A 24,722-nucleotide genomic window follows, 5' to 3' on the forward strand; every position below is an offset into this window, starting at 1 on the left:
TTACAGGCATGGTGAACAGAAAAGCATCTCATGTCTGCTGGGGTGTGATCTGCATGTACAGCCAGTGAGTCAGTCAGCTTTATGGCCAGTTCTTCATCAGCGATCATTTGAAGACTCCGGCAGGAAGATAGGAAATTAGTATTGGGTCTGTGGTGAACTCAGAAATTGCGCTGACCTATTAGTTCCTCAGGAGCTCTTGGTTACACAATTCCACTCAGCTATAAACTGTTGTAGAAAGGACATTGTTTACATTTACATTATTTACTGTCTGTTATCACCCAAATGAGGATGAGGTTCAATTCCGAGTCTGGTTCCTCTCAAGGTTTCTTCCTCATATTATCTCAGGGAGTTTTTCCTGCCACCATCACCTCAGACTTGATAGATGTTAGAGATATCTTGTAATCTTTAAACTTAGAATTTTTTATTTTACATTATACTTATACTTCTGTACAGTTGCTTTGAGACAAGTAAATTAAATTGAATGAATGTCACATGACCTGTTGAACTTTCCTGGTACGTTCTTGGTACTTCATCCTTTATGAAAAGATTAGTAGTGTAGAAAAGTAGTGTTTTTTTTATTTTTTTTTATTTATTTACAAAGCCCGCAGTCCTCTCCACATTCTCTCTTTCTTTAACAGCTCATCTATGGCTCTGGGCTCTAGTGTCGTGTCTGAATGTGTCTCGTGTGCATTACAGCTGTATAATTCATTCAGTTTTAATCATGATCACAAATTCCTCAGTAACGTGACTGATATTGTAAGCTGAGATAAGACTAATGGGGTCACGGTGAGTAATGGAGTAATGTTAAACATTGCTTTTATTGATTGCAGTACAGTAAATCAGAGCTGGGAGTCAAATCTCAGCCAACTCTGACAATCATCTGCTTCTGCTTCTCCAAACACAATGAAACAACAAAGAAATAAATTTTTTGTCACATAGTCATGTATACATGTTCATTATAGTTCACAAAATTTAGCAGCTAATATCAGCTAAATGATCGCTAAATGAATTGCTGGAAATGAAGCGTTCACTTTTACGTTCATGTATTTGGTGTTTTATTTTTTATTTTTAAAGCAGATATATGAGAGAACATATAATAAACTATCCCCATGAAAGCTTCCATGACCATGAGGCTCTGAAATAAAGTCTCCTCTATAGGTTTTACTGCACCTCCTTTATGGAGGCTATCATTTTTTATTTTTACACACATGCTGTATTTTACTGCCATGAAGCAGTGCACGAATAGAGCGTCATCGCCGTCGAGACTCACACTGATTTCTTTTTACATATCAACATTTCGGTCATTCTTATTCAGTCCATATTTTCTATCCCAAATTATTCCACTCTTATTGGTAAATGCTTGTGTTCGAAACTGGTGGTCTAGAAATAAAATATTATTAAAAAAAAATGAAATCTCAGACACTTCTATTATAGAAAAGGTATCAGTGATTCAGGAACTGAACTGTTTAGGTATTTAAGTCTGGGTTTATGTGTGTTTGCAGACTATGCTGACTGCCATTTCAATGAGTGCAATTGCTACAAATGGAGTAGTGCCAGGTAAGCAAAATGCAATGGTCCATGTCTGTGTGTATGTGTGTGTATGTGTGTGTGTTTGCGTGTGTGTGTGTGTGTGTGTGTGTGTGTGTGTGTGTGTGTGTGTGTGTGTGTGTGTGTGTGTGTGTGTGTGTGTTTGTGTGTGTGCTGTCTGCCTAGAGGATGGCTGTCCTCATGTTCTTTATGGCCAGTTAGTCACAGTACACAGTACAGTTCCCCAGTGAGCTGAGTTGTCCTTTTGCAATGCGTATTTCAGCCATTATGTGTCTACGTGCTATTGTTAGAAGAGTTACAGAGGGAGACACTGAGATAAATATAAACTCAAGAAAAGTTTAACTCCATTATAAAGTGCTGCTGTGAACCTGTTAGAAGCTGGACGACCAAATCTAGTCAAATCAGTGGATTAGAGTAGTGATGGCTCAAATAGTTACCGCTCTGGTGCCTCCTTAAATAAGGGCAGGGTTAACAACCCCAGCACTGACAAACTGCCACTGTTGGATCCTAAACCAAGGCCCTTAACCTACGACTTCCTAAGACGCTGTAACGTGTAAAAAAAAGCATTTCAATGTGCTCTAATGTATATGTAAGAAATAAAGACTTCATTCTTAATGCTTTTCTATCACGTACAGTATGTATTGTTGATGTAAGTAGCTACTGTGCATCTCTTTCAGCTGGTGGTTCGTATTATATGATCTCCCGCTCACTGGGGCCGGAGTTTGGTGGAGCAGTGGGCATCTGTTTCTACCTGGGAACGACATTCGCGGGAGCCATGTATATACTCGGCTGCATCGAGATTCTCTTGGTACGAACAAGCGCAGTTTTTTTCTGTGTGTTTTTGGTCAAGAGATTAAATATCTTACTTAAATCTGTGATGTCACTGTTTGTGAGCTAGTTCTGTGTACTGTATAATAACTGATCAGTCATTTTTGACACACGTGTTTCTGCTCTTTCTGTTCTCTAGGTCTACATAGCTCCACATGCAGCCATATTTAAGATGGAAGGTCTGGACGGCCCCGAAGCCGAAGCCGCGATGCTCAACAACATGCGTGTGTACGGCAGCATCGTTCTCTCCCTCATGTCTCTGGTGGTGTTTGTTGGCGTAAAGTATGTGAACAAGCTGGCGCTTGTTTTCCTCGCCTGCGTCATCCTGTCCATTCTGGCTGTTTATGCAGGAGTGATCAAAAGCTCATTTGACCCTCCAGACTTCCCGTGAGCTTCTTCACTCTACTTCATTATAGTCACATGATCTCTGTGCATTACTGCTTACTGTCCGACCTAAAAGAATGAATAATGACAAAATAAGTGTGTTATTAGCAAGAATCTTAATGATTACTGACTTTTGGACATTTGGACATTTTCACTTAATAGGTGTTTTAATCCATTAACTAAACTCCCTGCTCTGTTTAGGATATGTGTGCTCGGTGATCGGACTTTGGTATCTAAAGGCTTTGATATCTGTGCAAAAACCATTGAGACGGGCAATGCTACAGTTACCACCAAACTCTGGAGATTGTTCTGTGACTCTGAGTTCCTCAATGCCACCTGTGATGAATATTTCACCAAAAACAACGTTTCTGAGGTGCAGGGCATTCCCGGCGTCACCAGTGGCATCATGGCAGGTAAGGAAGACCAATCTCAAGACCACAAATCAATGGTCTGTGTATCGTCATAAACTTGGGGGAATTTTTTTTTATCCCAGCTTGGAAAGATAAATTTTCATGAACAAGTACTTTTCTCATTACAGAACTAAAGTATAACCTACAGTATGATATGTAAAGTTTGTCTCTGCATACTTCTACATTGCAATTGACTATGACTGAGAATACGCAGTGTGATTTACAGCAGCATTTGGTTTCAGAAAGTTATGTGAACTTAAACAAATTGGAGATTATAATGCATTAGCTTTCGCTGCCTTGTGCTTAAATCAAAGTGTTTTTTCTGGTTCCTTTTCTCATCTTTTGTATAAATGGCTATAAATTCCTTCATTTCATTCAAGTCACATGTGTTTACATTTATGTTTATAGTATTTGGTAGACGCCGGTATCCAGAGCGACTTAGATTAGTTTTTCTTGGTGAATACATTGACACTGGTTTGCTAGGACATAGAGTAAATCTCTGTCAGGAGGAAATAAGGATTTAAGACGTTTTTTGGAGACTACCAGTGACTTGGCAATTTGGACATCTAGAATGCCAGAACAGAGACCTTCCTCATACCTTTGGGAGATTATGGGTAGATTAATTAGAGCACTGCTGGAAGAAGACAGGCGGCTTGGCACATTTACAAAGTGCTCATAATGTTATGTGTCAGTTGATGGAACACTTTGAATGAATATGTACAGTATGTAGATAAGAAATGTGCTGTACATGAAAATGTTTCTCTTTGCTAGAGAATCTCTTTAGCAGCTTTATGAAGAAAAACGACTTCTTAGTGAAGCGAGGGATTCCTGCCGCGCCCGAACCCGACGCTCCAATAACCAACAGTAACCACTACGTACTAGCAGATATCACCAGCTTCTTCACCCTGCTGGTGGGCATCTATTTCCCCTCAGTCACAGGTCAGTAGCACTTATTCTCTGATTAGAAACAGATGCATTATTAGTGAAGCACGGTATTTCTCAAATAAACGCCTTACCTTACTTTGCAGCTTTGAATAAAAGGCTTTTGGTGTGTTTTAGGTTGTAGCTTCATTCAGCCATTAGACAGACTACAGTTTATAGTCATAGAAAAATCGAATAGTTTATCCTGCTGTCTGGAGTTCAGTTTTAATCTGTTGTAATCCATTTTTGGTTAAAAATCTTTTGACTTTGGTGTTTTGCTTTATAGCCAGTCAGTGTGTTTTATTCCAAAGTGTTATTTATTATATCGCCCTTGGTTTGGAGAAGTAAATGAAATGAAATTTTAGAGCTTAATGAAACAGCGAGAGAAAGAGAGAGAGAGAGAGAGAGAGAGAGAGAGAGAGAGAGAGAGAGAGAGAGAGAGAGAGAGAGAGAGAGAGAGAGAGAGAGTGTGTGTGTGTGTGTGTGTGTGTGTGTGTGTGTGTGTGCGCGTGTCTTTGTGTGTTGAAAGTGTTGAATTGTTGAGCTGTGATCCATGCGGCACTGAATCAGCACAATCTGACAAGATTACAGTGGTTTTCATGACCTCTGCCAGTCACACACATGCTCACACTCACATGCTCACATGCTCACACACACACTCACACACACACACACACACACACACATTGCAGCAAATCAGATGTCTAAACAGGATTTGAGCACTGCTCTGTCGAATTCGCCAAGGAATTCCATTCATTTTCTAAAACAGCAGCTCTGACAGTTCTGCTCTTATTCAAATCACAGGTTTCTACTAACGCAATCCTTGTAATACGTTACTGTTGCTATAGTAACACCTCTTTAACAAGAACTTGTATGGAAGATGCCCGACATACCCTAAGTCTAATAATTTACTGGAATTCTTTTTTCCATTTATGGACGAATTCGCCATTGTCAGTAAAATTTCAGCTGTGAAAAGTTTTCAGTCTAAAAAAGTTTGAACTTTATTCTTCTTCAGCAACATGATTGTCTTTCTCTGTCTTCAATGTAGGTATCATGGCTGGATCCAACCGTTCTGGTGACCTGCAGGACGCTCAGAAGTCCATCCCCATCGGCACCATCCTGGCCATCTCCACCACCTCTGCCATATGTATCCTTCAGTAATCTTACACTCTTTTGCAGCAAAATCAAATATGTGGTTTTTATAATTGATATGGACCTTTTTTTTTTTTTACCAGTACACTGGTGTTTCATTTCACAAGTGGAATGGAAATCGACTTTTGGGACATTTTCAATTAATATAAACATATGAATGATTTAATCGCCACAAGGCTGATAAAAACTGAGTGATTAGTTTTTCACCTTGGTCCCGATAACCTTACACAGAATTTTAGTAGGTGAAGACAAATTTTAGTCGACTTGGGCAGAATATGAACATTTACACTGAAGAAAGAAACATTTGCCTGATAAAAAAAGGAATCTTTTGAAAAAAGTGTATGCTACAGTAGGTGAAAACAGAAATCAGAACGAACTGGACTTACATGTAGCTGTAGAGGGCGCACGGTGGCTTCGTGGTTAGCACGTTCGCATCACATCTTCAGGGTTGGGGGTTCGATTCCCGCCTCCGCCTTGTGTGTGTGAAGTTTGCATGTTCTCCCTGTACCTCAGGGGTTTTTTTCGGGGTACTCCGGTTTCCTCCCCCGGTCCAAGGACATGCATGGTAGGTTGATGGGCATCTCTGGAAAATTGTCCGTAGTGTGTGATTGCATGAGTGAATGATAGTGTGTGTATCCTGCCTCAATGCCCGATGCTGCCTGAGATAGGCACATGCTCCCCGTGACCCGAGGTAGTTTGTATAAGCGGTAGAAAATGAATGAATGAATGAATGTAGCTGTAGATGAACCGGTCTTATAAAAGAAAAAAAATGATATTTTTTGGAAAAAAGAGTTGGTTGTTTAGGCAGGTGGAAGGAGTTAAGCCTCCTGTTTATAATTATTTAGTAGTGAGAATCATTTGAGTGTCAGATTTGTTTTCCTGAGCTCTGGTTGTATTAGACATGTCCTCTGTTATTCTGTTCGGGGCCTGTGTAGAAGGAGTAGTGCTGAGAGACAAGTGAGGAACATGCTTGCACGCACCGTACAATACATTTTCGACATAATATCGGCACTTTTACTTATTTTACTCTTCACTGCATGCCACTTAATGAAGCCGCTTCACCTGGTTCTTGATACTGTGTCTTTCTAGTTGACTTATAGCTGAAAAAAAATTCTTGTCATTATTCTGTGCACAGATTTGGTGAGGGGGTCAATGGGAATCTGGTCATTGGTACACTTGCATGGCCTTCCCCTTGGGTCATTGTATTTGGTTCATTCTTCTCTACCTGCGGGGCGGGGCTTCAGAGTTTGACAGGGGCGCCTCGTCTCTTACAGGCCATTGCACGAGACGGGATTATCCCCTTCCTCAGGGTGAGTGTGAGAAACATGTACATGGAATGAAAAGCTGTTTCTTTTCTATGCTGTATGAGGGATCTTTACACTCTGTGTACAATGTTTGGCAGGTGTTCGGTCATGGGAAGGCTAACGGTGAGCCCACATGGGCTCTACTTATGACCACCACCATATGTGAGATTGGTATCCTTATTGCCTCTCTGGATGCTGTCGCCCCCATCCTCTCCATGTACGTAATTCTAATAGCTTTGACACATTATGCGTAACCATCTCATTTAGTTAGCACTGACCCTACTGTAACTTTCCTGTAGTTTAAATGGTTTTAACTGTAGCTGTGGATGAACTGGATTTAGATGTAGCTGTAGATGAACTGGTTTTAGATGTAGCTGTAGATGAACTGGTTTTAGATGTAGGTGTAGATGAACTGGTTTTAGATGTAGGTGTAGATGAACTGGTTTTAGATGTAGCTGTAGATTAGCTGGTTTTAGATGTAGCTGTAGATGAACTGGTTTTATATGTAGCTGTAGATGAACTGGTTTTAGATGTAGCTGTAGATGAACTGGTCAAAGATGTAGCTGTAGATGAACTCCTCTGAGAAACTGTGAGGGAGTGCAATAAATGACCTTAATCCCAAGTTAATGTGGTAATGAAAGAATGGGATGATGGATGGGATGAGTTAAGAGGGTGAGGGCTGATCACTGGAAAACTCTTCATCTCATGTCTCTGATTTTATTGCATCTGATGCTTTTTGGTGCGATAGCCACTAATGCCCATTATATGCAAACTTTATCACTAGAGAAGAACATTTAATGGAATAAGGAATAAGGATTTTAATGGCACTTCAGCCATGGTCTTACAAGCAGCAATTATTCATAACCCCATGTCACCTGAAATATTAATCATTAACACACAAAGACCTCATTTCTGCTCTTGCCCTGGTATTTCCAGCAATTATCTCTCTATATAGGTGTTTATGTCATGCTCATCTGTTATATCATGTTATTTTGTTTGCACAGGTTCTTCTTGATGTGTTACATGTTTGTGAACCTGGCCTGTGCTCTGCAGACACTCCTCAGAACGCCCAACTGGAGGCCACGCTTCAAATTCTACCACTGGTTGGTGTAACCTCAATCTCCACCTTGTTAATGTTACACAAATATGTATATTTGTCTGATAAGATTAACAAAATAGGACATTGATAAACAGAATACATATAATAACAAATGCTTCATCAAGCTTTTTTTTCATTATTTGAGTACTATATGTCTGTGGCTTCTCAAAAGTTTCAGGATGCATAGTCTGGCATGTGTGATACTAATCAAAGTGGATTCTCACCTCACAAAGTTTTCACCACGACACTGACCAGGAAAATGCGGCTACTTGAGATGAATAAACGAACGAACTTTTGACGCCATTTGTCAGTGGTAATGCAGCATAAATAAAATGAATTGCAGTAATCGTTAAAGAGTGAGCTGTATATCATTATTGAGGTTTAAATGTTTTACCCTTAATGCTCTGCTCTTACACATCGCTAATTAAACGAGGCAGATTTATATGATCTATGGCAATCGATTCCATAAAGCAGTAGACTTCATGTAGTAGAATTTTTCACTCTGTAATGTCTTTTTTTTTCTTTTTTCTTTTCAAGTTAAAGTTAGGTTTTAAAAAATTGTGCCCTCATGCAAAATATAATACGCAATAAGTAAGGCATAAAATCAGCACTACAAATAATAAAAAATAATTTAAACACAGATATGGTGTGATGTGTAATAACAAGAAATGGAGATACTGTTACCATGCCAAAGCCCATGCTGAAGCTTTATTCCTCTTTTACATTGCAGACATTTATAAATAATTACATTTGTGCAGTTATAATATGACATGATTTATGTCTAACCATATATATTTACAATTAATGTTGTAGTTTGTCCACTAAACAAGTTTCTGCTATCATTCATGTTATGGCAGTGATAAACACTCGTTCCCACTTTATTGAAGCTAATGAAAAAAATTAAACAAGTAGGTTGTCACTTTCCTAAAAATACAGAACGCACAAAGCACAGAACACACTGTGGCAAAAAACCTACTCATGCGTTGATTTGTCTTGTACCTTGAAGCCACCAGTAGGCGTTCCTATTACTACTTGTTGCTATGGTAATAACATTCATCAACAAATCCGTTTTCTTGCCACTAAAATGAAACATTCTGTAGGAAGATTCGACATTTGTGTATAAAATTAACCAGTGTATATCTGCATCATATTATATGAGATGAAGACGTTTGTGCTCTTTGCCTCGGATCACATGCCCTCTACAGTTTTCCCTCCCATTGGTAGTTGCTGCACCAAGTCGCTCCTTACATTCATGTAGTTTAACTTTTCTCAACTTTGTCACATTGCAGGACACACCCACATTTAGTCGCTTAACTGTACTATATAAATATTTATAAGTATGTTAAAATCGTGTTAAACTGTATGTAAGTTAATATAACTGTATGTAAGTTAATGTAAGTTACTAGCTTATATAAGTTGTGGTAATGATCAGTAATGATCAGTAATGAAAGTAAAAAAGTGAGTGAATCTGCACATTTGAATTTGATTGCTTTTGTCTGTGCCCACACACTGAGTGGAGATTCAATTCAATTCAATTCAAGTTTACTTGTATAGCACTTTTTACAATGCGGAAGATAAACATAAGGAGAAATATAGAGAATTAATATAGTAAAAAATTCAAGATATATATAGTTCACAGTGTGTATATATGTATGTATGTATGTATGTATGTATGTATGTATGTATGTATGTATGTATGTATGTATGTATGTATGTATGTATGTATGTATCTACGTATGTATGTATGTATGTATGTATGTATGTATGTATGTATGTGTGTATGTATGTATGTATGTATGTTTGTATGTATGTATGTATGTATGTATGTATGTATGTATGTATCTACGTATGTATGTATGTATGTATGTATGTATGTATGTATGCATATGTATTTATCCCCAATGAGCAAGTCTGAGGTGACTTGTAGTAGTAGCAGCAGTAGTGAGGAAAAACTCCCTTAAATGGGTAAGGAAGAAACCTTGAGAGGAACCAGACTAAAAGGGGAAACCGGGGTGTGATTATAAATATACAGTCAAACAAATGTTGAATTGGTGTAAGGATCACATGGAGTTCAGATCTCCTCTTGGTATCACAGAGTCCAACTGGAGCTGGTAGATCTGTAGATGTCTCAGGATTCTCATAGAGTCAGCCTCATCTCAGTGGAGGTCCAAAATCTAGATTAGTGGTGATTTTCCTCATTCTAATAAAACACTGGCTGAGGAAACTTATACAAACTGTTGTCATGATAATTTTTCCCTATTTTTCAGGAGTTTAACTTCACCATATCAAACGATTATCTGCTTTTGGTCTATCGTATGCACAGCAGTTTTTCTGCTATTTCAATATCCAGGTATAAACATTGACATTTATTCTGCTGTATTTTCTTTTATCCAGGGCTCTGTCTTTTCTGGGTATGAGCTTGTGTCTTTCCCTGATGTTTATCTGCTCCTGGTACTATGCCATCGTGGCCATGGTCATTGCTGGGTGCATCTACAAATACATCGAGTTCTGTGGGTAAGCAGGCATTAAACCCCCACTTAGAACACAAGCAGACATCAAGCCTGAGGCATCACCACACACCAGATAAGCCTCTTACTTAGCAAAGTGCTATTATTATCCACTCTTTTGGACCAGGTTGGCAGTTTTGCTCTTGGCCTTGTTTTAAGAGCTGCTGGATCAATATGCTGGGCTCTTTTATTTAATGCAATTCACTGTGGTGTAAAATCACTGCGGCATGTATAGTACAAGATACCATTAAGAGATTGGATAAAGGACAAAGGAATTAGAAGTACTCTAATCAGTGGAAAAGTGCTATTAATGAAGCCACCTTGACTCTTGAGGGATTTTTTTTTCTTCACTTCTCAGGGCGGAGAAAGAGTGGGGTGATGGTATACGTGGCATATCTCTCAGTGCTGCTCGTTACGCTCTGATGAGGCTGGAGGAAGGACCACCACACACCAAAAACTGGAGGTGAGCAACACACCAGATGCACCAACAATACAATCCTCATTTAGCAATCCCTCTGATTAGATCATTTGTAACTGGTGATGTCAGATTTACTCACCAAAAGATTTTTACAAAAGACGAGTGCATTAAGGAAAAACATATTACATAACTCAAATAAAATGCTTATAGGTTGTAAAGGTCCAAGAACATGAACATCTTCCTGTGATTATACAAACATGTACATTAAGACTAGCAGCTTAAGCTAATATATTGTTGTTTATCAGAATTTTCTCATTTCTCACTATCTTTTCCAGGCCTCAGATCATGGTTCTGGTTGGTTTGGATGGCGAACAGAACGTGGAGCAGCCACGCCTCCTCTCACTGACCAATCAGCTGAAGGCAGGTAAAGGCTTGACCATTGTGGGAGCCTGTATTGAGGGCACATTCCTTAACAACCACGAAAAAGCACAGAAAGCAGAACAGGTAAGAAAAGGATGAAAATGAACACACACACTCACAAAAAAAAAAAAAAACATTCGAAATCAAATCTGCTTTTGCCTCTCAGTCTCTGAGGAAGCTGATGGAGACGGAGAAGGTAAAGGGCTTCAGTCAGGTGGTGATCTCCTCCAACCTGCGCGAGGCCACCTCTCATCTCATCCAAGCTGGAGGACTCGGAGGCCTGCGCCACAACACGCTGGTCATCAATTATCCCAAGAACTGGAAGCAGCACGAGGACCATCATCAGCTAAGGAATTTTATTGGTACGATGTTGAGCCTCTGAGGTGTAGAGTCAATGCTAGCACTGAGTTCTGCAACAAGTGATATAGAGAAGAAAGTCTGTTACAATCTGGCTTTTAGAAATCGATCATAATGTACAAGCAACTCCTGTGAAAATCCAAAAAATTGTTGCTACTTTTTCATTCAGACTTTTCTTTCTATGTAGAAGAGAAAAGACAGTTTTGAAATAATTCAAATTTTGTAGTTTGGCAGATCCAAATGATTACAAAACGCATTGGGGTGCTGGGTTTGTTCTTTTTTTAGAGGTTGTGCGGGAGACCACTGCGGCTCACTTGGCTCTTCTGGTGCCAAAGAACATTGCTGCGTATCCATCTAACGGTGAGCGCTTCACTGAGGGCCACATCGACGTCTGGTGGATTGTCCATGATGGAGGAATGCTTATGCTCCTGCCTTTCTTGCTGCGACAGCACAAGGTATTCAGCAGCCTGCTAGCATGTTCTGATGTTTAAATGGTTAGCTCAGTGGTTAGCAGATTAGCCTCACAGCTCTAGGGTTGGGGTATTTGATAACTGCCTCCATCCTGTCTGCATGTTCTCTGTATGTACAGGGGATTTTTTCTGATAGTTCAGTATCTTCCAGCAGTCCAGATACATGTGTTGTAGGATGATTGGAATCTCTACCATGTATGTTATGTACATGTATGTAATGTGTAAGGAATTGGGCCTTGACAGGGTCCTTCCCTGTTCAGGACGTCCCTGTTCCTTGTGCCTTCAGTCCCCTGAGATAAACTCCAGGTACCTCACAACCCTGTGCAAGATAAGCCTAAAAAGAGATGGGTGGATGACATCATTGTACAGTCTAGAAACTTTTTTTTGTATAATAAAAATGATTTAGAATTATTTTTAGCACTTTCTGATTGGTCCACATTCCATTTTTTTCACATTCCATTCCATTGATAGATGAGTTAAAGAGAGATGATATTTGTTTAAAGTGATATTTGTTTATTTTTTCCTCCCAAATGTGATTGGGAATGTAATTAAAATTGGCTATAAGTGTATAAGTGGGAAGTCATGGCCTAATGGTTAGAGAGTTTGACTCCTAACCCTAAGGTTGGTGAGCTTGAGCAAGGCACCAAACCCACCCACCCCCACCCCCCACCCCCCACCCCCCACCGTGTTCACGGTGTGTGTGTTCACTGCTGTGTGTGTGCACTTTGGATGGGTTAAATGCAGATAATGGATTCTGAGTATGGGTCACCATACTTAGCCGTACTGTATGTCACGTCACGTCACTTTTTAAATGAACATCTAGTAACAAATAAAATACTTGTGGGCCTTACAGAAAAATAATCAGATGATGTTTAGTGGAATAACATTTACAACCTTAATTTGATACTTTTCCAATAATTGCATGCGCTGAAGTGTTTTAGTCCACTTCTAGTGTTGTTAATTTCAGAAAAAAATCGTCTTGTGTTGTTTATACTAAGCTTTGTGTGGTTGTATTCATGTTGTGGATCGACTGGGAAACAAATGAGTTCATGAGTTACATTATAACCACTGTAAATAGTAGCTTCTTGCCAAGGCTTTCTTCTTTCTCTCTGTTGAAGTTAGTAAGAACAAAAAATTCTGAAGACTCGGATTGTGAAGACATGTCGAAAGCCTGAAATATGCCTGGCAGCTGCCACCACTATCCGATCTGCTTGTTAAGACAATTACCCAACACCTTCTGATCAGTCAGAATTAAGAATTCACCAATGCTGTGGTTTACATTTAAAATTAAGTGTTTCATAATGTGTGTGTGTGTGTGTGTGCGTGTGTGTGTGTGTGTGTGTGTGTGTGTGTGTGTGTGTGTGTGTGTGTGTGTGTGTGTGTGTGTGTGTGTGTGTGTGTGTGTGTGTTTAGGTTTGGAGGAAGTGCAAAATGCGCATCTTTACTGTGGCTCAGATGGATGACAACAGCATTCAGATGAAGAAAGACCTGATAACCTTCCTCTATCACCTGCGACTCGACGCCGAGGTGGAGGTGGTGGAAATGGTGAGATGCACGCACAATTTTAGATATCTGCAGAACTCTACACATCTACACACATACAAACACATAAACACACACAGATGCATAATGACCACTTCTCACCCTGTGCCCAAAGCATGACAGTGATATCTCAGCTTACACCTATGAGAAGACTCTGGTAATGGAGCAGAGGTCACAGATCCTTAAAGAGATGCACCTTACCAAAAACGAGTGGGAGAGAGAGGTACTGCATTACCACAATATTATACCATCTGTCGGTCTGTCTGTCTGTCTGTCTGTCTGTCTGTCTGTCTGTCTGTCTTGCAACTGATCAAATATCAAATACTTGGCAGGTTTCTAAACAACTGTGTGTACTTGTGCTATCTTTCCTGTCAGAGAGTTTGAGCAAAGTTTTTTTTTTTATTAACACCCCCCAGATTCAGAGCATCACAGACGTGTCCCGTGGCTCCATCCGCCGAAAAAACCCATCGAACCTTCATCCACCCAAAAACATTAGTGAGGAGCCTGCAGGGGGCAGCACTGAGGAGAAACCAGAGGAAGAGGTAGCTCTATTTAAATCCTTTTCCTCTAATAAAGTGATAGCTGTGGAGGTCTTTCCAGATTATTATTAATGAATTTATTCCCAATTTCAAATTGAAATACAAAAAGGCCCATCGTATACTTCTGCTCTCTACACTGACTGACTGACTGACTGACTGACTGACTGACTGACTGACTGACTGCAAGCCAGTGGAAATGTAAATGCAATGGCAAGCAGAATCCAATGCAAATGGAATTGGCTTTTCATTGGCTTTTAATTTGTGTGAATGTGAGATTTAAAATACAGACAACGCAGTTGTAAAACTTAATAATGGTCTCGGCTGATTTCTCTCTGGCCCAGACTTTATACTCGATTATACAGTAAACAATTGGATTACAGTGATTGAGAAGGCACATGTGGTGTAACGAGCATGAAGGAGGAGGATTATTTTCTCGATCACTGACTTCTCAAAGTGCCTTTGGTGCAGAAACTAGAAGTAATTAGACTAAGCAATTATCCAATGCAAAGTACAGATTAAACAAAGGACTAAATGTCAACACTGTAAGTAAAGTGTAGCTTTGGGTCTATGTAATAGTTTTATATTTATGTAAAATGTCCATGCTAAAAGAAGCAGCCATAAAAGCAGTAGAAGTTTTAATCCTGATTTGTTTCTTTTTCCTCACCGAACTTCTCATCACATGTTCTTCTATGTTCCTCTCTCTCAGTCTCTTCATCTCTCCTGTTCCCGACAGGTACAGCTCATCCAAGGTAAGAACGCCACACCCACCCCGACAAGCCCCGTCACTCCGACTCCTACGGACAAAGGTGCCATGAGCCCTAGCGAGGAGGTGCATATGACCTGGAGCGATGACTTAGACAAGTCCAAGAATTCACCTGTGGCTAAATTGGAGACCAATAAAGACATGTTTAACATAAAACCGTGAGTCACATGGATGTTACATGGATTTAACTTACTGTTCTGTTCCTGGCAGCCATCTTGGACACAAAATAGGGGTATAGTGGTATAGTGATATCGCTGCAGAACATAAATGATAAGAATAAATAAGAATTAAATGCTACAGCTAAGTACAATTAACATGTGACAATGATATTTTTGTTGGATTTGTAGGATTCTAGCTTTAATTAGACTCAGTGTACTTGTATACATGTGTAATTAGCTCTAAATGCAGTGTTGGTCTCTCCTGGTCATGCTTCAGGGAATGGGAAAACCTGTGAGTACCTTCTCATTTTAACATGCCACCCTTACACACTCATTTTCTGTCTACAATGTGATATATGACCAGATTTAGCATGTACAGGGAAGTGATCTGTAATAATAATTCACAATTTTACGATTTGTTATAGTGGCTACGTCTGCTTTCATAGTACTTCCCAAGTCTTTTACCCTTCACATACTGTATAAGTCTGAAAGCCAATCAGGCATAATTAAAAATAACAGATATTCTGCACAAAGAATGTTTAAGACTTCTTGATGATTCTCGCCATCATGTCTGTTCAGGAACCGGTTCAACGTGAGGCGCATGCACCACGCGCAGAAGCTTAATGAAGTGATTGTGAGAAAGTCGCAAGATGCTAAGCTAGTCCTGCTGAACATGCCTGGGCCTCCCAAAAACCGCACTGGTGAAGAGAACTGTATCCTTCCCTCACATCTTCTTCCAATTTGTTAAAGATTCAAGATTCTTTTATTGTCACTATACTGAGTACGTTGAAACTAAAGCAGTCCTCAGTCCTTGGTGCAAGCTAAACTACAATTTTAAGAATTGACAAAAAGTGTACACAAAAAAATAGTAAAAAAAAAATTAGTAATAAATAAGTCAGATATGTGAATATTTTATATTTTAGTTATATATTTCATTTATATATATTTTATTTTATGTATATGTATAAAAAAAACCCTGAAACTGAAAGTTTTAAGTCTGTAACCTAGTGAACTAATGTTAATGTATTCATCCACAGAGACTTAAAACACTGTTGTTTGTATAAATAAGTATGCAAATATTTTATATAGATAGAAATATATAGATATAAATAAGTTATTGCAAAGTGTAAAGGATTGTAAACATGTCAATGATTATATAATATAATGTGCAACAGAATCTGAACATACTGAGTAATATACTGTATGAATAAACACATACTGAGGTATACAGTGAAAGTAAACCTATAGGCTTTGTGTATAAAATGTCAGATCAGTTTGTTACGATCCATCAGTGTATGTATACGTGTGCGCGTTCACAAGCCTGGAAGCATTTAGCTCCCGTATGATGCCGGGATAGAAGTCCATTGGTTTAAATCAATTAAATTTCCTGCAATTTAAATAGGTGAAGTCCAGGGTGAAAAGGGACTTTTAGGATGTTTGCTGCAGTTTTAAGGCATCGTGATGTATAACGTTCCTTTAAGGATTTTATGTAAAGAGTTAATCACCTTGAAACAGATGTTTATGATAAGTCGGCTGAGTCAAGCCAAGTCAAATCAATCCAAGGTGGTCTAACTATCTAGCGTGTATACAACAGTAAGAGATGTGGTTTCCATAGGAACGTGGTGCAAGTCTGCATAAAGTGCAAAAGATAATAAGCCCACAGTGCAAAATACACAGACGAGTAAAAAATAATAAAAAAAAAAGCATAAAAAATTCTAATTCAAATTGTATTTGTCACAAACACAAACATACACAATATGACAAGTAGTGACATGTTTACGACTGTTCCTTATAGTGGAAGGACATACAAAAAAAAAATGTAGGTGCAATAAAGATGAAGACAAATAAAAAGAAAAGTAAACATAGATCTGTAAATGTAGATATAAATGTAGATACAATAAAGAAAAATAAAATAAAAATAAAAACAATTATATATCGAATACGAATGAGTGTTACATATAAATCAGATATATACAGGGCAGATTTTATATTCTATTTAAGATATGTACATGATAGTGTACAAAGTAAAGTAATGTAAAGCGGATAGTAAGAGTTAGAGTAAACAGGACAATAGATACACAATAGATACACAATGATGCTATAACCATGCTACAAATGATTGATATATTTTCTACTATATAGAAAACTATATTATATAGTTTGTCCATTTTCTGCTTTTCTACTGTCAGGTATTAATAGTCATATATATATGACTATTAATACCTGATTTTTTAGGGGGGGGGTTTAATGAAACAATCACAAGTGAAAATCATTTCATCTGTAAAAAATCAAATGGGAAAATAATTATGAAAAATTATAGAGATAAAAAAAGGAAGTGAAAGTAATTTCACTATATAAAAATTAAAATATGAAAAAAAATTATCTGAAAATGTTCTGTGGAATTAAATCATCTGTATTTAAAATCATATGCAAATAAATTAATCTTTTGGGGGGTAAAATCACATGTGAAAATAACACAAAAAAAGAATCATGCAGAACAGAGATTATGGGATCTAAACTAATCAATTTTCTGGTTCTGTTTCGGAAGAAATGTGAAAATACATGATTTTTGGAAAAAACATGAAATGTGTAAAATGTTTTGTTCTTTAAAAAAATTTGTTTGAAAATAAATGATTCATTAAACAATCACAAATAAAACTACATTTAAAAAAGAAATTTGATTCAAAAACAAATGTGAAAAATCTTTCATTTTGAAAAAAAAAACCACATGCAATGCTCATTTATTCAGGAGAAATCAGGTGTGAAATTAAGTTCACGGTAAACACAATCACAAAAGAAAATAATTTCATAATGAAAAAATTGCATATGCGAAAAAAATCATGTGTGAAAAGAATTTTATTCTTGTGTATATCTGCAATTTTTTTGTTGTTGTTTAAACTCTTTAACTTGAATGGTTTTACAGACATGGAGTTCCTCGAGGTCCTGACCGAGGGTCTCAATCGAGTCCTCCTTGTGCGTGGTGGCGGACGTGAGGTCATCACCATCTACTCTTAATGAACAAACCTATCCTCCCTGTGAAGTCTTTCTCATGCCATGTTGCTCGATCCATAGACTGAACATCCCAGCGTTCCCAGACTCTGCCATGAGCAATAGAGCCCCAGCACATATCAGACTACTTTGCACTACATCATCAGAGACCTCTTTATTACACCAGCTTAACCATCAGTCTAGCTCAGCATTATTCTCTCTATCTCTTAAGTTAAGGAACTGCTTTTATGTTTTTACCAGTTTTTGAAAGTACATGCATTGCATAGATAGCTAGCTGACTCTCAGAAGGCCGACACCCAAAGTTAGACTCAGCCAAACACCAAGATACTGATACTGTAATACTGAGAAACAAGCAGGTGTAATTATCATTTTATGAAAACGTCTTCCAGTGTATCGTCTTACGGCCCGAGAAGCACTTTGAATCTAAAACACAGAATGTGTGTGTGTGTGTGTGTGTGTGTGTGTGTGTGTGTGTGTGTGTGTGTGTGTGTGTGTGTGTGTGTGTGTGTGTGTGTGTGCGCTTGGCTTGACTTGACTAGAGCCAAACCTTGTAGCTGTCCATGTGTTCATGCCATGGACATGCCTGAGTGTTGAAAAGTGATGCTGCTGAGATGCATAAGTTTATCTAATAAGTGGTTGATGTTAATATATTGAAGAACAACCAAAACAAAACAAAACAAAACAAAAAAAAATACAGGGATGTGAGTTTCTTGGAAACTTGACCAGACCATGAAGGCAGTTTTATATTTTTTACACACTTCAGTTCATAGTATCCTCTTTACACGGATGACAGATATTATGAGATCATAACGTGAACGATTCATCACACATAGAGATGTACATACTGTAGTATAGATATATTCGACATATTATTGCTTTAAAACAGAACAAAAAAAAGAAGTGTTATGTGACAAATTTATCGATTTAAAAAAGATATACAGCATACAGCATTTAAAAAAAGGAGCAGAAAATATTCTAAAGGAATATAAAATGTTAAAGTATATGTATATTGTGAATATTTATCTACACAAAAGATTATTATCATTATCAGCAATTTTGAATGAATGACTACCATGATGATCACCAGCTTCTGCCAAACACTGAAATGTGCAATGTGTGCCATATGGACAAATAAAAGAAATTTAAATAGGACCTTTCTCTTTAAACGTAACCAAGTGAAAAACGAACACTGGGTATATTATATTCCTATAATAAGCTAATGAGGCACTATCCTAGGGCTTCGTTCATTTTTGTATGGTTTAAATAACGCACCAAACAAAAACAAAAAAGTTCAAACAAAACCTAAACCCACTGTACAGCGACACTCTCTATTTTTCACAGTGTTATGTTATGTTATATTAGATTGAATATTCTTGATGTAAGAGCAACCAACATATTCAAAAGCATTGTTCTATGTTTACTTAGACTAGAAGTATACAGTATATATATATATATATATCCATATATCCTCTTTTTTTTTTTTAAATTACAAAGGTGAAACTGTTTACTGAGTATACTCTTGGGGAAAAAAAAAGGAATTCTTGTGTCTTGTGTAATTGTGAAGGTGAAGGAGAGACTAGAATCCAATTGCACTGAGTATTCTGTTATCTGACACATTATAAGAATCACACCAACCGCAGGCTGTGTAAATGAGGCAGGAAGCTGGTTGAAATTAAGAGCATTGCTTGACTGCTTTTTTCAAATAATCTCACGTTCATCTAGTGTACGCTTTGGAGAAAAAGTAACGTTCGAGAAGGTCTGAATTATCGGCCCTTACTGAAAAATCGCAGACTTTTCACAGGTGCCCTACAGGTTTTTAAAAATAATTTCACTTAAAAATAAATCAGTGGTATTTTTTAAAAAACATGTGAAAATAAATTGTTTGTGAAAAATATCCTGTGAAAATGGTTAAAAAAAAAAGCACTTAAATTTTTACTGTAAAAGGAATTAACAGATCATATGTCCAAAAATTTATGAGTGAAAAATAATGCGTGAAAATAAAGTTATCAGTGAAAAATTCCCATGTGGAAATAACGTAATCACATGAAAGGTAATTTAATCATAAAAAACTAAAAATATCTGAAAACAATGAAATCACAAAAATAATGCATGTGCAGTCATGTGAAATTATGTAATTGGGGAAAAAATTCTAAACTGAACATGGACATGTGAAAAGGATATATTTAAGGATTTAAAAATATGGTGTGAAAATATTACATTGAAATTACATGAGAAAATAATGACTGTAAAATTTTCATGTGAAAATAGCTTCATCATGAAAAAAATCTCCTACCTGAAAAATCATGTGGGGAAAATAACTTAATCATGAAAAAAATCACGTGAACATAAATTGTGAAAAGTCATATGAGAAAGTATCTAAATTATGAAAAATCATGTGAAAATAACTTAATTGTAAAGAATCGTAAGAAAAAGTATTTTAAATCATGAAAAATGACATGTGAACATAATTGTGAAAAATTGTGGGAAAATGACAAACAAAAAAAGGGCAAAAAATAACATTAGAAGAAAATTGTTGTGGGACGTGGAATTAATTGTGTGCTGTAGAAAATCAACTGTGAATAAATGAATTGGTAAAAAAATATTTAGCATGAAAAGCCTACATGTAAATAAGGCTGACGTGGAAAAAAAATCACATTTATATAGCTTCATCTCTGTGGGGAAATTTGCATGTGACAATAGAAAAAAAACGTATAGTTGCACTACAACTTTAAAATGTGTGAAGCCTGAACATGTGAAGTGTCAAAGATCCCACCTGTGAAATTCTTGTGACTTTTCTCTAAGGGTGGAAAATCTCTCCGTGGTGGTTATACAGGTTTTCTGGCACTTTAGTCACATTAACTTACAGGCGACGCCTTTGTGAGAACTTCACTATCAGTACATGTTACTAGCAGACTACCTATCATACGACTACAGCACAGGTTTAGTGAAAAGAAAAAGTACACCATTTCAGATGTGAACTTTTACCACCTTCCCTTAAAATGTCTTTAGTATGTTCATTTGATTTGTTCATTAATTTTGTCCTTCTTTCTACTTATTTAAACTATCCGTAAACAAGCTAAGCTACTTCAAGCTAGAACAAGATTTACATAGCTAGATAGGGTGTAACTGCGTGTTTTAAAAATTCAACTAGAATTTGTGCATCATCTATTTTTTTTGTCTGTTTGGGTTTTTTGTTTTTGTTCACAGTTTCTTACATAGTAACAAACCACATTTTATTTCAGGTCAAAAAACTGAATTTCTAAAGTAAAAATAAAAGATTTGGTAACACTTTCTATGAAGCCGCTATTCATAAATCGTTACAAACGGCTTCTTTGTAATTTGATAATGATTCTCTTAGTACTTTAATAATGTTTAATAACAGCCTAATAATGTACGATTATTATAATAATTATTCCTCGACAGTCATGTCGTAATGCAAGTGACACGATTCATTATAATCCCATTCATTATGTGCTGAGGTGCACAACCTTCATAACTAATAATAACAACGAATAATTAGAAACCAACTACAATATTTATGAATGCGTATTTATTTTATAAAGTGGTCAGCTTTTAAAAATACTAATTCTAGTTCGTTTGTAAGAAATGATTAACCTTACTTTTCTAATGTAATTTGGAAAGTGTTACCATAGTGGAATATTTGGAAATAATTTCAATTCACAGTGATGCTAAGGGCTCTCCAGGATCATTCCATGCTAATAAATTGCATTTGTTATTTACTACTTACTTACAGGGCTGGACAGTTTAAAGAGTAGTTCTGGACAAAATGTTATTGATTTTGTCCTAAATTATTAGCTAGGGCTAATCTGTTTCCAGATATATTTTAGCTGGCATTGAGTTTTCTTTAAAGAAACGCTTTGTTCTGTAACGGCAAAGTAGAACAAATGTTAGCACTGTGACGTGACGGTCAAATTTTATTTCACATCTGTTTTGGTGCATGTTAGAGATGGGTTTATTATCTTGGTTGCACACACACACACTTTAACTATTATCCCTCATGCTTGTCTTGTGCTGTGAAATTTGTTGCCTTTAGGGAACAGAGTGTTCTAAAAATATCCAGAAATCTACAGCATGAATCTCAGCTCATGCTAATATGCAATGTTGACTTGTAGCCTTCTTGCAACGAAAGCGGAAAGTTTTTCTACCGGTAGTCCAGCAAGGTCAATAAAGAGACCAGTTAATTAGATTTATTTTAATTAAACTGCAGGTTTTTTCAGAAGGTGCTATAAACATATGCATGATTGTTGTGGAAATTGTAAGAATGTTATTTTAAAAAAGAAAAAGAAGAGAAAACAGCAAATATATATTTATTTAAAGATCAGAGAGTCTTTGGCAAAGGAAGATGTAGCTAACAAATGTACAGTGTAGAGAAGAAAAGCCGTGTGTGGCTCAGGAGTCACAAATACGTACAGTACAAATGCAATAATGAGTATCATAAAGAACCATGGCTTCCTCTTAGAGGAACGATTTTTCAGCAAGATCTGATTTCGATAGTCAGTTTAGAATCACTGTATCTTTATTTGCATGGGTTGGATCCTCAACACTGAACTCTGCAAGTTCTCTCCATCAATTGAAGTGAGCCTAAAATGTGTTTATCTTATATTATCTCTTCTTTAAATTAAGATAAATATTTAATATATAAAAGTTTTTTTTTGTTTTGTTTTGTTTTTTTGAGTGGACACAAACCACCATTCTCAAATTATAATGATTTCATTCAAAAAAAATTTAAATATCTACTTGGGTTGGTGTTTACAGCAGGATTATACCAGGCCCTGTTCATCTTCTGCTTACTACATGTAATCTAGCTTTTAGTTTCGTGGACATACATACTATGAATTCTGAAAAAAATATATAAATAAAAATAAAAAAGACAGAAAAAACTTCTCACCTAGCAAAAAAAAAAAAGGTCAGAAATAGAATTTGCATTTCTACACACCTTAGCATTTGTGTTTTATTCTTAGAAGAGTAGTGATATGTTTTTGTATAGTAGTCCTCAGATATGGCTTAGGTTCGATGTTAAAAGTGTTTTACGTTGTCTGTTACAATTCTCTATCCTCTAAGCGAGGACTCCCTGAATGTGTGTGAGGGCATATGTGAGAAAGTTGGATAGAGATAGAAAGGGCATGGTGTGTGTGTGTGTGTGTGTATGTGTGTGTGTGTGAGTTTGAGTTGTACTTCTATACGAAATAAGAAAAGATAGGCAGTGGTGTTTTTGTAAATACAACTATTATAGAGTTATATCCAAGTGTAGCTGTTTTATTTCCATGTCCATGCAAGTCTAATATTTTAAAGAAAATACAGAAAGGTGTGTTCTCTATTGTGTTCGATAACATATTTTAAAAGAGATATCTGAGATTATTGTTTTACCTTGTAAAATGCTTCTCTATTACATGGCTAATGGTTTCTCTGGACCATTTTATAGAGTTGTCTGCACAAATGCAATAAATTGTTGTTTTATTACACACATCGCTGTGGCTGCCTTTTGTTGGCAATAATTTTCACTTTGGAGCAATATTAGCTGGAATTGAGAAATATAAAATTATATCGGACCTTAGCATAGAGTTGAACAATATTTCATTGTATTAAATATGTTTAGAAAAACTTATTGAATGTTTCCCTAAATGACCATCATAAGCATTACTGAAGACAATGCAAAAAATTAAATATGCAGATGCAATGCACTTGTCTTTTTAAAAAAAAAAAAAAAAAAAAAAAGAGGTGACATAGTAACACATAGTCAGAATTCATTCTCTGCATTTAACCCATCCAAAGTGCACACACACAACAGTGAACACACACACAATGTGAAGACACCCCTGGAGCAGTGGGCAGCAATTTATGCTGTGGGTACAAGGTAGGGTATACCATTTACGGGATGCCAGTCTATCGCAGGGCACATTCACAGTATGGTCAATTTAAAGATGCCAATCAGCCTACAACACATGTCTTTGGACTCAATGGCACAGGTAGAACATGCAGACACCACACATTCCTAGTGAATCAAATCCCCAACCTTGGAGCTAGAAGGCAAACATGCTAACCACCAAACCATGGGTTAACAGTTAGTCATCATGTTGAGAAACTATTATAAAGGCCAGCTTGCAAAAACAGCTTTCAAAAATGTTTACACCTGACCATCATTATATTCATTTGTACACGTAATTGCTGTTTAAAGTGAAATATACTGAACGAGTATATTTGCACTTACACTACCCTTACAGTACCCACTACTACACTGTTTATTGAAAGTGTAAATAAAAACACCCCAAATGGCACACTCGTTAGGACTAACCTGCAAAATGCATTTGAAAGATGCAGTTCTCCACAGACTAATAGTAAATCATGCTCACAAGATTGTTTCGGTGTTTGGTATGATTTTATACATGCAAACTTTCCATAAGTCAAGAAATCAAAAAATTACATTAGTTCAAATTAAACTGAAATATAACTTCATGTTTCAATGTCATATTATTTCATTATAAACACAGGAAACTTCTATAAAAATATTCACACGTATCAGGTTACAGGGAAAATATGTGGCTAGGTGAATTAAACATATATTGATGAATAACATCCCATCAAATAGTGCATGCTACTGTATCTGTATTTGCTATTATACAACCAAAGTGAACAACCTGCTATTTTTACCTTTCCATTGCCTTACTACTGTATGTAATAGCATAAAACAAAATGTAAGAACAGTACTGTATATACTACACTATATTCTGGTGCTCAAAAGCTGCTGAGTGTTCATAAACTTTGTTACCAATGGCCAAAGTTCAGGTGCCCATTGCTGGACCATAGAGACTGAAAGAATACGCCGTGTTCTCAGCCAATAGACATTGCATTTCTTATCAGACTAAAGGATATAA

General features: G+C 36.9%; 1 protein-coding gene across 1 annotated transcript in view; it reads left to right on the top strand.

Annotated features, from left to right (window-relative positions):
• slc12a5b (solute carrier family 12 member 5b) overlaps positions 1-19,130 on the top strand; it is a 59,709-nt gene extending 40,579 nt beyond the window's left edge. The window contains exons 5-26 of the mRNA XM_027166997.2: positions 1,503-1,557; positions 2,226-2,356; positions 2,516-2,763; positions 2,962-3,173; positions 3,942-4,109; positions 5,140-5,238; positions 6,143-6,200; positions 6,379-6,553; positions 6,646-6,764; positions 7,552-7,650; positions 10,041-10,160; positions 10,512-10,616; positions 10,907-11,075; positions 11,158-11,353; positions 11,634-11,803; positions 13,232-13,363; positions 13,476-13,583; positions 13,777-13,902; positions 14,633-14,820; positions 15,098-15,112; positions 15,400-15,533; positions 17,744-19,130. Coding sequence (XP_027022798.1) covers positions 1,503-1,557; positions 2,226-2,356; positions 2,516-2,763; positions 2,962-3,173; positions 3,942-4,109; positions 5,140-5,238; positions 6,143-6,200; positions 6,379-6,553; positions 6,646-6,764; positions 7,552-7,650; positions 10,041-10,160; positions 10,512-10,616; positions 10,907-11,075; positions 11,158-11,353; positions 11,634-11,803; positions 13,232-13,363; positions 13,476-13,583; positions 13,777-13,902; positions 14,633-14,820; positions 15,098-15,112; positions 15,400-15,533; positions 17,744-17,835 — 2,919 coding nt within the window. The 3' untranslated portion in view covers positions 17,836-19,130. The remainder of the gene's footprint in view (positions 1-1,502; positions 1,558-2,225; positions 2,357-2,515; positions 2,764-2,961; positions 3,174-3,941; positions 4,110-5,139; positions 5,239-6,142; positions 6,201-6,378; positions 6,554-6,645; positions 6,765-7,551; positions 7,651-10,040; positions 10,161-10,511; positions 10,617-10,906; positions 11,076-11,157; positions 11,354-11,633; positions 11,804-13,231; positions 13,364-13,475; positions 13,584-13,776; positions 13,903-14,632; positions 14,821-15,097; positions 15,113-15,399; positions 15,534-17,743) is intronic.
• Positions 19,131-24,722: the final 5,592 nt, after the last annotated feature.

This window comes from Tachysurus fulvidraco, chromosome 14, assembly GCF_022655615.1.
Source record: "Tachysurus fulvidraco isolate hzauxx_2018 chromosome 14, HZAU_PFXX_2.0, whole genome shotgun sequence".
Lineage (NCBI taxonomy): Eukaryota > Metazoa > Chordata > Actinopteri > Siluriformes > Bagridae > Tachysurus > Tachysurus fulvidraco.